Below are 12124 nucleotides of genomic sequence, written 5' to 3'. Positions count from 1 at the left end.
TTAGGAGCCATCTTTAGTTTTCATCATTAGGTGTTCCTTTGTGTTCAGCTCAGGCCTCAGTAAAATAATGTAGCATTTGGGGATGAAGATGCAACCCAGTAATCCTACACTGGAGGACAGAATAGAGAAGACCTGCACAGCTACAATATATTTCCCTTTGGTGCTCAGGTAGGCTGGCACAAAGGACACCCAAACACTGCAAAACACCAACATGCTGAAGGTGATCAACTTGGCTTCGTTGAATGCCCCAGGCAGCTTCCTGGCTAGGAAAGCCACCATGAAACAAATGGCAGCCAGAAAGCCCATGTAGCCAAGGGCGGTGTAAAACATGATGGCAGACCCTTCATTACATTGCAAGATGATCTGCCCAGGCTGGGAGTGCATGTCAGAGTCTGGGAATGGGGGAAAGATTCCCAGCCATATAATGCAGATGCCCATTTGGGCACTAGAACAAGAAATTACAATGCAGTTTGCCAAACTCTTCCCCAGCCACTTCCTCATCCTGTTCCCTGGCTTTGTGGCCATAAATGCCACCACCACCGTGACAGTTTTTGCCAACAAAGAAGAGACAGCAAGTGAGAAGATGCTGCTGAAGACAGTTTGTCGGAGAAGGCAGGTCACCCTCTGGGGCTGACCAATGAATAGAAAGGAGGACAAGAAGGAAAGCAGGAGGGAGACAAGGAGCATGTAGGTGAGGTCACAGTTGTTGGCTTTGACTACTGCAGTTTCTTGGTATTTAAGGAAGATTCCTAAAACAAAACCAGTGGTTAAGGACAAGAATAGGGCAAAGAGAGCAAGGGTGATCCCCAAAGGTTCTTCGTAGGATAAGAAGCTTATAACCTTAGCAACACAGTGATCTCGATCCTTATTTGAATACTCATCATCTGGACACTTGTTGCAATGGTCTGCATCTGAAAAACACAAGAGTAACTTCAGCATTTCTAACACCTATCTTATAGTCCATGGTCTATTGCATTCCACAAAAGATAATTGTAATAGGATTGATTACTTTTAACAGGGCTGCAAGTTTGTCTTCAAGATCACAGTGCGGAGTTATTGTTCCAGGGGGCTGGATCACTGCATCCTGGAACATCTCTCCACATGGGGAAGTGGGGGCACATATAACAATATGTGTGCTTACGATCACCCAGCAAAACCTTAGCTGAATAAGGATCTGAACTCTCATCTTTCCAGTCCAAGCAAAGTCCAACATTGCAGGATCTTTCTCAGGAATAGTTGTTGCAAAAGGGATTTCTTGATTCATCAGGCTCCAATTCTCTTCTGGTCTGGAACCCCCTATCAATCCTAGTAGGGCCAAAATGACACCTGATGGCATCTTTATGCTCGTGTCTGTCTCATTCACATGCAAAGCAGAGGGTGGGCAGAGCCAGCCCTACTATTAGGCAAAGTGAGGTAGCTCCTCAAGCAGCTGATTTGAGGTATCAGAAAATGGCAGCAAACTGAGTTTAATTTATTATTGTTGTATTTTTACTTCCAGGGAGAAGGAGAGGTGCTTGATTCTGACAAAGAGTTAGAGGTGCCACATGCTCTGTCTCAAGCAGCAAAATGTCTTGGGCCAGCCCTGAGGATGTGCCTGAAATTTTAAATTCCAGAAGGGAAGCGCAGGTGGGTCCTGCTGAACTCCATCCTACCACCCATTTATCTCCAGGTCATTCCCAGAGGCCATTTCTTTCAACTCATGTTGTCACTTAAGTAATGCTTGAATTATTAACAACACAGAACACAAGCTTAGCCCGAGGTTCAATGGCACTTAAAATAACTTCCCAGTAGTCATGTGCATGAATCTTTGCCTTATTCCTCCAAGGGCTGCTCTTCCCACAGGAGTCCCCTACCTTCCTGAGTGGAGATTGTTCCCTCCATGCATGCAACACACCCATAGCAGCAGACCGGCTTTCCTTCCTCCATCACCTTTGCGTATCCAGTGTGACAGCTCTTGGCACACCTAGAACGAGGCAGGCTCTAGCCATAATGACAAAAAGCATCAAGCGAGACATGTTACACAATTTTTGCCTATTAGTCTCTGGATATGAATAATAGAGATGGAAAGAATCCAACAGGGCTAGCTTCGTATAGCACATTTGATGCACAGCTGCAGGGACATGGCTTTGGTCTATCCACACTTCCCTGGACTGCAATGGTAGAGGCAGAGGAGAAAGGAAGTTTGTTGAACATGTTGCCAGAAAACAGTTAAGGGCAGAAAAGTAGTAAAGAAGAGGAGTAGGCAGAAATTTTGTTGACTCTGGATACATCTTTATAGCAGGAAGCCTTTCTTGACTGACCAGCTATGGTTTTTACTGATATCCTCTTCTTTAAAAATAACAAATTTTAAATATGGTGTTTTATTTTATCTTTTATTGTTCACCGCTCTGGAATCTCTTTAGATGTGGAGCTGTATATAAATGTTGTCAATAAATTAATAATAAATTGTTGTATTGTCGTAGATCACAAGCTGAATATGAGGCAACAATGTGATGTGGCTGCAAAAAAGGCAAATGCTCTTTTGGGCTGCGTTAATAGAAGCATAGCTTCCAAATCCCGGGAAGTACTAGTTCTCCTCTACTCAGCACTGGTTAGGCCTCATCTGGAGTATTGTGTCCATTTCTGGGCACCACACTTTAAGAAGGATGCAGACAAACTGGAGAGGGTTCAGAGAAGGGCAACAAAGATGATCAGGGGACTGGAAACAAAGCCCTATGAAGGGAGACTGAAAGAACTGGGCATGTTTAGCCTTGAGAAGAGAAGACTGAGGGGAGATAGGATAGCACTCTTCAAGTACTTGAAAGGTTGTCACAGAGAGGAAGGCCAGGATCTCTTCTTGATCATCCCAGAATACAGGACATGGGAAAATGGGCTCAAGTCACAGGCAGCCAGATTCCTGCTGAACATCAGGAAAAACTTCCTGACTGTTAGAGCAATACAACAATGGAACCAATTAACTAGGGAGGTAGTGGCTCTCCCACACTGGAGGCCTTCAAGATGAGGCTGGACAGCCATCTTGTTGGGGATGCTCTGACTTGGATTCCTGCATTGAGCAGGGGGTTGGACTTGATGGTCTTATAGGCCCCTTCCAACCCTACTATTCTATGATTCTATGATAAATAAATATGCTAATCAGTGATTGAGAGATGTCTGTTAGAACCTGAATGCCATGCACATAACAGAGCCTTGTGGAGGACAGATGGAATGGAGATAATTTCTGAGCTCTTGAGCTCTTCTTCGCTTTCTTATCTGCCTTGGGAGGTGGCGAGTTGTCCATTGCTAGAAATCTTTAAGCAGAAGCTGGATGGCCCTCTGTCAGAGATGCTGTAGCTCCACCCTGCATTGCAGAGCCTGCACTGAGCAGGAGGTTGGACTAGATGATCTCTGAGAAGACATGTATGACAAATTAATTTCAGTTTGTTTTTTTATCAGGATTTACATAGTTTGCACTTTCTGGACTGAACATGGACTCGAAAGCAATCTGCAGTCAAAGTCCATACATTTCCGAGCTTGCAATGGGATATGCAGACCAAGAAAAATGCATTTGAAAGCATGAGTACATTTGAAAATGCACATTAATAAAGCCCACAACCAAGCTTTAATCATTGGTGTTAATCTGGTACTGAAAAGGGTTAACAAAGAGTAAAGATGGCTAATTTAATCTGGGAGAGGCCTACAAGAAGAGCCCCTAGAAGACCCCAGACTCAGCTATTCACACGCACCAAAGCAATTGAAGAAATTGCCAAAGTCCATATAGCTGATTAGGTTCAAACACAATGATAAGACAAATGTTCTGGTCAATAGTGGTACGTCAGTGACTAATGTGGCTTGCAGTGAAGTGATATTCGTGCTTATCAGATATTAAAATATCTGGATAATCAGAATATCAAGTGGGGGACTGTTAATCTGGTACTGAAAAGGGTTAACAATGAGTAAAGATGGCTGATTTAATCTGGGAGAGGCCTACAAGAAGAGCCCCTAGAAGACCCCAGACTAGAAGACCCCATGTTATTTTCTGTTTTTATTGCATTCTCTTTCCCTGTAATTGGAGAGAGAATTTCTAACGCTCGTATAACCACCATGCTATTTTCTTTGTTTTGTATTTCTCTGAATTTTCAGCAATAACGCCATAAATATCATTTCAAGTTACAATCTCGTCTGTGGTGATGTTTACCTGTTGGGATTAGGCTGGTTACCCACTGGGGTGCTTCGGACTCATTTGGTGCAGGTTCTGAGGTTAAACAGGACCAAATTTACAGTTGGGAGAAGAATGTGTACATTTGAAACATGCACACAATTGATGCACGAGTTTGGAAAAATACACACAAAAATATGCACGGATTTTCATATGAAATGATCCCCCCCCCCCCCCCAGCTCACAGTCTGATATGGACTTGAGGTGGAATTCGGAGAATTTTGGTAAGCTAAAGTTTTGTTGTTTCACACATCCCTATCTTTGAGGGCCCTTCCAACTCTATGATTCTATGAGTGACAGTCCCTGTATTTGCCTAAATACATGCAATTGTGTCTTCCCTATTTACTTGTCTTGGTTTCTCCTGTTCCTGATCTGGAAAATGTATTTTTTGCTCTCCCAATGGGTTTTGAACCTGTAGGCATGGAGGCCTGAGGATGATCTGTGCTGGCTTCCTCCCAAGGGAGCTATTTTGGATGCTCTGGTATACCGGCCATCCTTCCTGGCCTTTGTGATGTGATTAACAGTGTGATTATAAGCAGTATCTGTTAGGGGTTATAAAGCCCTATGCAGGAATTCCGGCAGACCCTGCACTGGATGCCTGTGCTACCGTGGTTCATGCAGTGGAGAGTGATGTGATGCAGATTGTGTGCTGTGTGTGTGCTAAAATGGGGTGATGGCATGGGGCCATCTCCCCATTGCCATGCTTGTATGGTCTCTATCCAAGCGTGGCTGCTGTGGGACCTATGATTAATGGGAATCAGGAGTTTTGCCATGGATGCTCAGGGTGTGGCAGGCAGGGTTCCCCCATTCTGTGTTTCTTGGAGTGCTTTTCTGTCCTTGTCAACTTTTGTCCAAGGCGTGTATACAATCCCAACTAATTTACGTAGATGTATGTTAGCTGCTGACATGCCAGGACTACAGGACTGCCTGGTAAGAGGTGCTAAAAGGGAATAAGGTGAAATCAATGTTTGTCCCCACCTGGTTGAACCACCTGGGCCACACAATGGCATTCTGGTCAATGGTGAACTTTAGCTCTGAGGAGGCCTCTCTCTCTATACTCCCAACGTTCAGCGTAGCCAGGGACATATTGGAAAACATCACCCAGTTCACAATATCAAAGTCGGCTGCCAAATCCCCGTTGTCATCCAAATAAACTCCACTCATGGAAGTATTGTAAAAGTGGAAGTTTCTCAGGAGAGGGTGAAGCTAGAATGATATAGAAAAATGTGTGCATTTAGGGAAGAAGAAAATATGTTGCTGATCTCAGAGCTCCAAACGGGCAGGCCTAAGTTTCCGTGATGCAGGGATTATGCATGGGCATAACAGCTTCGAAGTGGACATGAATGGGCTGGGTGGGGGATGGGTATCCCTTTTGCAATGGACAGGAGGTGAACTTTTGGCCTTCCTATTTCTCCTTCAGTTTTTGGGGAAAGACTAAAGGTATAGTCTCTCTCTATATACATTCATACATACATACATACATACATACATACATAGACTGTATATAATCATCCTAAAGAGAATTCTGAAAGCTGGAGCCAGTCCTAGCATTAGGCAAAATTACGGCCAAACAACACACTACACTTTTTAAGAAGTGTACTTAAACTGGCCACTTTTATGTTGGAGAAACAGCAACACAGAATATGCCCATTTCAGATCAGAAGCCCCCAACAATTTTCCAACAAAAATTATCCCCCTCCCCCATTGCCATTTGTTCCAGATGGTATTGGTGACAGTATATAGTTTCTATGTGGGCAAATAGGAGCTGGCAATGGTGATATGTGGTGGGAAACTGGAGTGTGGCCTTGATCCAGAATGGGAGCACATTCAAGACTGGGGCACCACAAGGCTGCTTTTCCTTAAAAATAAAAGTGGCCAGCTTTTTTTTAAAAAAGAGTGAATAACATAATTATAGTCTGGCCAGTAGTGTAGTGGCAAATTCAGAAGTGCAGGGTCCCTTCATGCTCGCTTACCTGGGAGAAAGCCCAATTGGCAATTGAACATAGTAGGACTGACTTCTGAGTAAACATGCATAGGATCGTGTGATAAATCCTAAAATAAAATGGCACAAGCCAACGCTTACAGTGAAAATTAATAATTCAATAATTCAGTAGCTGAACAAGACATCATCTTGCTTTTCATTTGCACCACCCATCTCCCCCCATCTTTTTTATGATAATCAAGATGTGAAAGAAACTTTGCTATAACCCCCTCCCCCCATGACACACACACTGTAAAGTACAAGAAAAAGGTACCATTCCTAAATACACTTATTGAGGGAGCTGGTGTGTTGCTGTGTCCCTGTTCTCCTTTCCTGCCCTGGAATTGTGGGAGGGGGATAAGAGGGTGCGCTAGCTGGCTCTGGCTGTTGGTGCTGGAGTTGGTCTGGAGAACTCCAAGAACAAAGCCCTATGAGGAGAAACTGAAAAAACTGGGCATGTTTAGCCTTGAGAAGAGAAGACTGAGGGGAGATAGGATAGCGTTCTTCAAGTACTTCAAAGCTTGTCACAGAGAGGAGGCCAGGATCTCTTCTCGATCCTCCCAGAGTGCAGGACACGGAATAATGGGCTCAAGTTACAGGAAGCCAGATTCCGGCTGAACATCAGGAAAAACTTCCTGACTGTTGGAGCAATACGACAATGGAACCAATTCCCTAGGGAGGTGGTGGGCTGTCCCACACTGGAGGCATTCAAGATGAGGCTGGACAGCCACCTGTCAGGGATGCTTTGACTTAGATTCCTGCACTGAGCAGGGGGTTGGACTCGATGGTCTTATAGGCCCCTTCCAATCCTTCTACTCTATGATTCTATGATTCTAAGTTTAAGCATCAGGAGTTTCATGGGTGATGCAGTAATGAGGTCCCCCACCACAAACAGACCTCAGTTAAGGGTATGTAAATCAGCTTTCTGTGTTCTTTTAATAAAAGGCTCAAAACAATGGGGGCATATTTTCAAGAAGAGAACAAGGGTCTAGGCTATTCACATTTTGCACCCTTACTTCCAAGAGGTACATTATATCTAAAAGATGTGAGGAAAAAGGAGAACATAATAATAATACTTTATATAATAAAAAATTAAGTTTCAAACAGCTATGTAACTTCAGATTACATATTAAAGTGAAATTAAGATTATAAGCTTCTAGGAGCAGAGACCTGACTTTTTTGCTTATGATTCTCTGTGAAGTACCACATATATTGCAAACACCAAAGTCTGTGTATCTTCCAGAAGTAGCTGAAGACATGTTTTATTCAAACTGTCTTGTGGTGGCCAGCAAGAAGGAAAGATAAGGGAGATGGATTAGCATATTGTAACCAGCCCTGAGCTTTTGGTATGAAGTAGGCTATACATCCAGTCAATTAATTAAATAAGTGATACATCAAATACGGACAACAATAATGATGTAATTTTTTTTCTACCTCAGATAAAATAGTGACCCTATCATATGGAGAAGAAAGCCCCATGGGTTTCTTCTCCATATGATACAGGGACTTACTCTCAAATAAGGGCAAAGCTGTTTATATGGGTGAAATGTGTGTGTGTGTATGTATGTATGTGAAGAGGGAGAACAAGAGTAAAACTATGTTAGTTAACAAATTTATTTAAAGGCCATCAGGGTTGCTTTGAATGTGCACTTTAGGCCCTCACCCTCTGCAGAAGAAAGCCAAGAAGAAAAGCAGCAGGCTGCAGCCTTCCCTGACCTGGTGCCCTGGCTCCAGGCAGCATATTGACCATGATGTGTGTGTGTGTGTGTGTGTGTGGGGGGAGGTGATAGGATTTGCAGTCCAACACATGGAGAGCATCAGGTTGGAAAAGGCTGGCTGAGATATGTGATGGAGAAGTTCTGTGCCCCAGCCCACGGTTGTGCGGAGGCAGGCAAGGTGGCCACTGCATCGGGTCTCCCAATATATCCTCACGTACATGTCTCCTCAGAAGTAAGGCATATAGATTTCAATGGGGCTTCATTCCAAATATATTTTATCATTTCAATTTAATTTTTCAATTTTCTTTTAATTCGCTTTTCTCTCATAGACTCCCCTCCTTCTTCTCTCTGCCCTCCCCAGCCCCTTCGCCTGCTGCCCTTTTCAGCTGCTGCCACTACCAAACTGACTGAACTGCTAACTTATCTGAGTCTGATGTTGCCTAGTGTGTCCTCGGTTGCCATGCTGCTTCAGAACCATCTGGGCTTGCTGAGGGGACAGGACACAAGGAGGCTGAAGAGGCCGCCTGTCAGCAGGCAGGAGAGCGCTGCTCTCCAGCTCAGTGTCAGCATCTCCACCCCAGCAGCAGCTTTGAGAAGGCAGTCACCAAGGCCTTGAAGCCTGGCCCACATGGCTCCTTCTCTGAAACCGGACAGCAACAAGGCAGGCACAGTCTCAGGCAGAGGCACAACATTAGCAGCAATGCCCAGGTACCTCCTCCAGCTCGGAGGGAGGGAAGGCTGCAAGAGGGTAAAGTAACCCTTTGTTGGAGGAGGTGCCTGGGCTCTCCAGGTGGGGGGAGGGGGGAATTTGCCGCTCTTCCTGCTCCATGGCCGGCGCTTCGGCGAGAGTTGCTGCAGCCTGCTATGCAGCAGCAGCTGCTCTAGGGCTTGCTACAGCCTCTCAGGCTCTTCCAGCTGCTTGCCCCACAGCAGTAGGCTGTGACCCAGCTGTGACCTGGCTCCAAAAAAAGTAATGGGTTTTCGACCTGGTGAGACCCCTGGACTATATCACTGAGTTTGGCTCATAGTTTGGCCCTGAGAGGGTGCACTTCAGGTGGCTGATTTGAGGCACTACTTAGTTACACCAAATTGTCAGTGGCTTACTCGAATAGTACTGTGTGAAAGGGGTTCCATTTCGATTTTCATCCTCAGGCATCAGATTGCATCAGTTTGTATATTTCTGAGCTTGCAATGTGATCCCCCCCCCCCCCGCAAAAGGTGTTCAACAGCAGACGTACAGTCGAAAAACATGCATGGAACATTCTGTACTTCTGAAAAATGCACTTAAAAAAAATCTGTACTTTCAAAAAATGTGCACAAATACATATTCATCAATGGGATACAAAGAGGCACACAACTGATGGGTACATTTGGAAAAATATGTACTAATATACACACAGATTTTCATGCAAAAAGAAAAAAACAAACCTTGCAATCCGATACAGACCTGAGTTTGAACAAACTTTGGGATGGAATTCAGAGAACTTTGGTGAGCTTGAGTTTTGCTGATGTGCACATCTGTAGCTACTATACAGCCAGCCAGGTAGTTTCCACAGCAGAAGTCCAGCCAGAAGGCACTTAGGACAGATAAAGTCAGATATCTCTGAGCATGAGTGAGTAACTGGTGGTTCGCAGGCTGGATGGGGCTTGCAGGGCATCTCCATCCAACCTGCCATCTACCCGTCTCAGCCCTGCCCCAGCACAGCCCAGAACAAAACCTCCCTCATCCATGATTTAGGCTCTCTTCACACCTGGCATTTTATCCCACTACAAACTGATCCTTTTGATTCCGGATCCTTTCTGGGATTTACACTGGCCCTGTATACAGGCATCTTTCGTAACGCTTCCCTCCACTCTCTACCTTTTCATGGCTGCACGGAAAAATCAGGACAGAAGGCTGATCATTGGTTGACTGATGGCTCAGCCTGCCCCTCCACTCCTCTGCAGCAGGAGGGCAGCAGGAGGGAAGTCAGAAGCCCTTCTAGTGACTTTAAAGGTGGAGGGAATCAGAGGAGCACCTCACTCCCTCTCTCCCTGGCGTGTGTGCAAAGGGGAGGGGGCAGGGGGAGAGTCTTGTTTTCATCTCTTAAGTTGTGCTGTGCTGTTTCCTCACAGCCCCCAGGAAAGCTACAACTTACTTCTGAGTAGACATAAGATTGTTCTGTATGTCTGCAACCTTCGGCATGCTTACTTGGAAGTAAGCCCCATTGAACTTAATGGGGTACTCTGAATCAACAGAGGACGTTGATTCTGAGCTTGGGTGGGTGGGGGATCAGATCTGTCTCTAGGGATGTTAGAGAAATCTGCTGCGGATTCAAATGAGGCCAGATTCTTTGGAATCCGGCCTCAGGAATCTGTTGCGGATAGGCACCACTTACCTCTGCTCCAGGAGGATTGGAGGCAGAATGGCACTCGGCTGCTTCTTCCACTGGAGCCGTTCACCTGCTGTGCGCCAATCGCCATTTCTTAAAAAAAAAAAAAAAAAGGTGATTGGCAGGATGTGCCCATAGACTTATACGCAAATAGCGCTGTGAATCTTGCATATAAGTCTATGGGTCCATAGGCTTATACGCAAGATTCACAGCTCTATTTTGCGTATAAGTCTATGGGCACATCCTGCCGATCATCTTTTTTAAATGGCAATTGGCAGGATGTGCCCATAAACTTATATGCAAAATAGAGCTGTGAATCTTGCCTATAAGCCTATGGACACATAGACTTATACGCAAGATTCACGGCTGTCTTTGCGTATAAGTCTATGGGCACATCCTGTCGATCGCCCTTTTTTTTTAAGAAAAAGAAATGGCAATCGGTGCTGAGGAGGCGAACGGCTCTGGCTGGCAAGGTAAGCAGCCCTATAGCCGGTGCGGCTCTGCGGAATCCTCACAGAGCAAAGCTGCTCTGGAGGATTCCGGGGGGTGGGGGGGAGGAACAGATTGCCTTCCCCCACCATGGATTCCCCACCGAAACACCCCGATCTGTTTCCCTTCGTTTCAGGGAGGCATTTTACCATCTTCTCCCTCCAACTGAGAAATGTGCTTAAGCATTTACATGGCAGGCACAGAGAGAGCGCAGCCCACAGCCAACCAGACACAGTGGTTTCTTCCACTATTGGAGAATTTCACGGGGAGGTCATGGCGCTCCTGTTCCATGGGCTAGAAAAAATACCACTTTTTTTGCATTTGGGGAAAACACGGGATAGGCCGGGGAAAATGGCAGGAGATGCCCTGGAGGTTCATGGCATCATCTAAAGAGCCCGCAAACTTCTGTGAGAGAGCCATCTCAATAGCAGGATAAAAGCTCCGTATGAAGAAGCCCTTAGTTGTGGATGAGAGGGCCGACCTGGTATGTATTACTGAGACCTGGGTGGGGGAGAGGTTAGCAATGCCGTCCTGGGTACTCCATGCAGCATGAACGACTTGAGGTTTAGGGAGAGTGGGGTTGTTGTGGTTTATAGGAATTCTGTCTCCCTTTCTAGGCTTCCTGCTCATTTGAGTGCTAATCTTGAGTGTCTGAACCTTCTGTTGGATACGTGGGTGGTGTACCACCCACCCCACTACCTATCAGACTCCCTGCCTGAGCTGACAGAGGTGGTCTCAGATTTGGTGTTGAGGACCCCTAGGATGATGGTTCTGGGGGATCTCAGCTTCCATGCTGAGGCTGCTGGATCTAGGGTGGCTCAGGACTTCATGGCCACCATGACAATGATAGGGCTGCCTCATCATATGTAAGAGGACACACATTTGATCTCGTTTTCTTGACTGGGCAGGAGGATGGTGATCTGAAAGTGAGGGAATTAACATCTATCCCCTTGTCATGGTCAGATCACTTCCTATGGAGGTTTAGACTCTCAGTGGGCTTTTCCCATTGCAAGGGTGGGTGACCGATTAAGATGGTCTGCCCCAGAGGCTAATGGATTCTCATGGATTCCAGAGGGCTCTGGGGGATTTTCCTGCTGGTATGGCTGGTGCTCCTGTCGAAGCCCAGGTCACTCTGTGGAATGCAGAGATGACTCGGGCAGCTGACACGATCACACCAATTTAAAGGGCAAGTCTCATTCAGCACAATGGGAGGAAACACCCCTTGACTAGGGTCATGGTGAAAGGCACACCCCTGGGCAGGGCTAGCATACCCAAGCTAAATGCGGGGGGTTGGGGCATACAACAACTATACCGGGAAGAACCCAACTTAAGGAAAAGAATCGAACTTTAAGCATTCTCAGGAAATCTG

General features: G+C 45.8%; 1 protein-coding gene across 1 annotated transcript; it reads right to left on the bottom strand.

The window, feature by feature from the left end:
• LOC146355545 (vomeronasal type-2 receptor 26-like) lies at positions 1 to 939 on the bottom strand. The gene has a single exon (XM_084832578.1). It carries the CDS (start codon positions 937 to 939, stop codon positions 1 to 3), a length of 939 nt encoding a protein of 312 aa, XP_084688704.1.
• Between the last annotated feature and the right edge of the window lie 11185 nt (positions 940 to 12124).

Source organism: Heloderma suspectum, chromosome 2 (genome assembly GCF_057233095.1).
Source record: "Heloderma suspectum isolate Gila_16-S chromosome 2, 16-S_ref, whole genome shotgun sequence".
NCBI lineage: Eukaryota > Metazoa > Chordata > Lepidosauria > Squamata > Helodermatidae > Heloderma > Heloderma suspectum.
The sequence above is the reverse complement of the archived record's forward strand: the minus strand, read 5'-3'. Positions and strand labels throughout refer to the sequence as shown.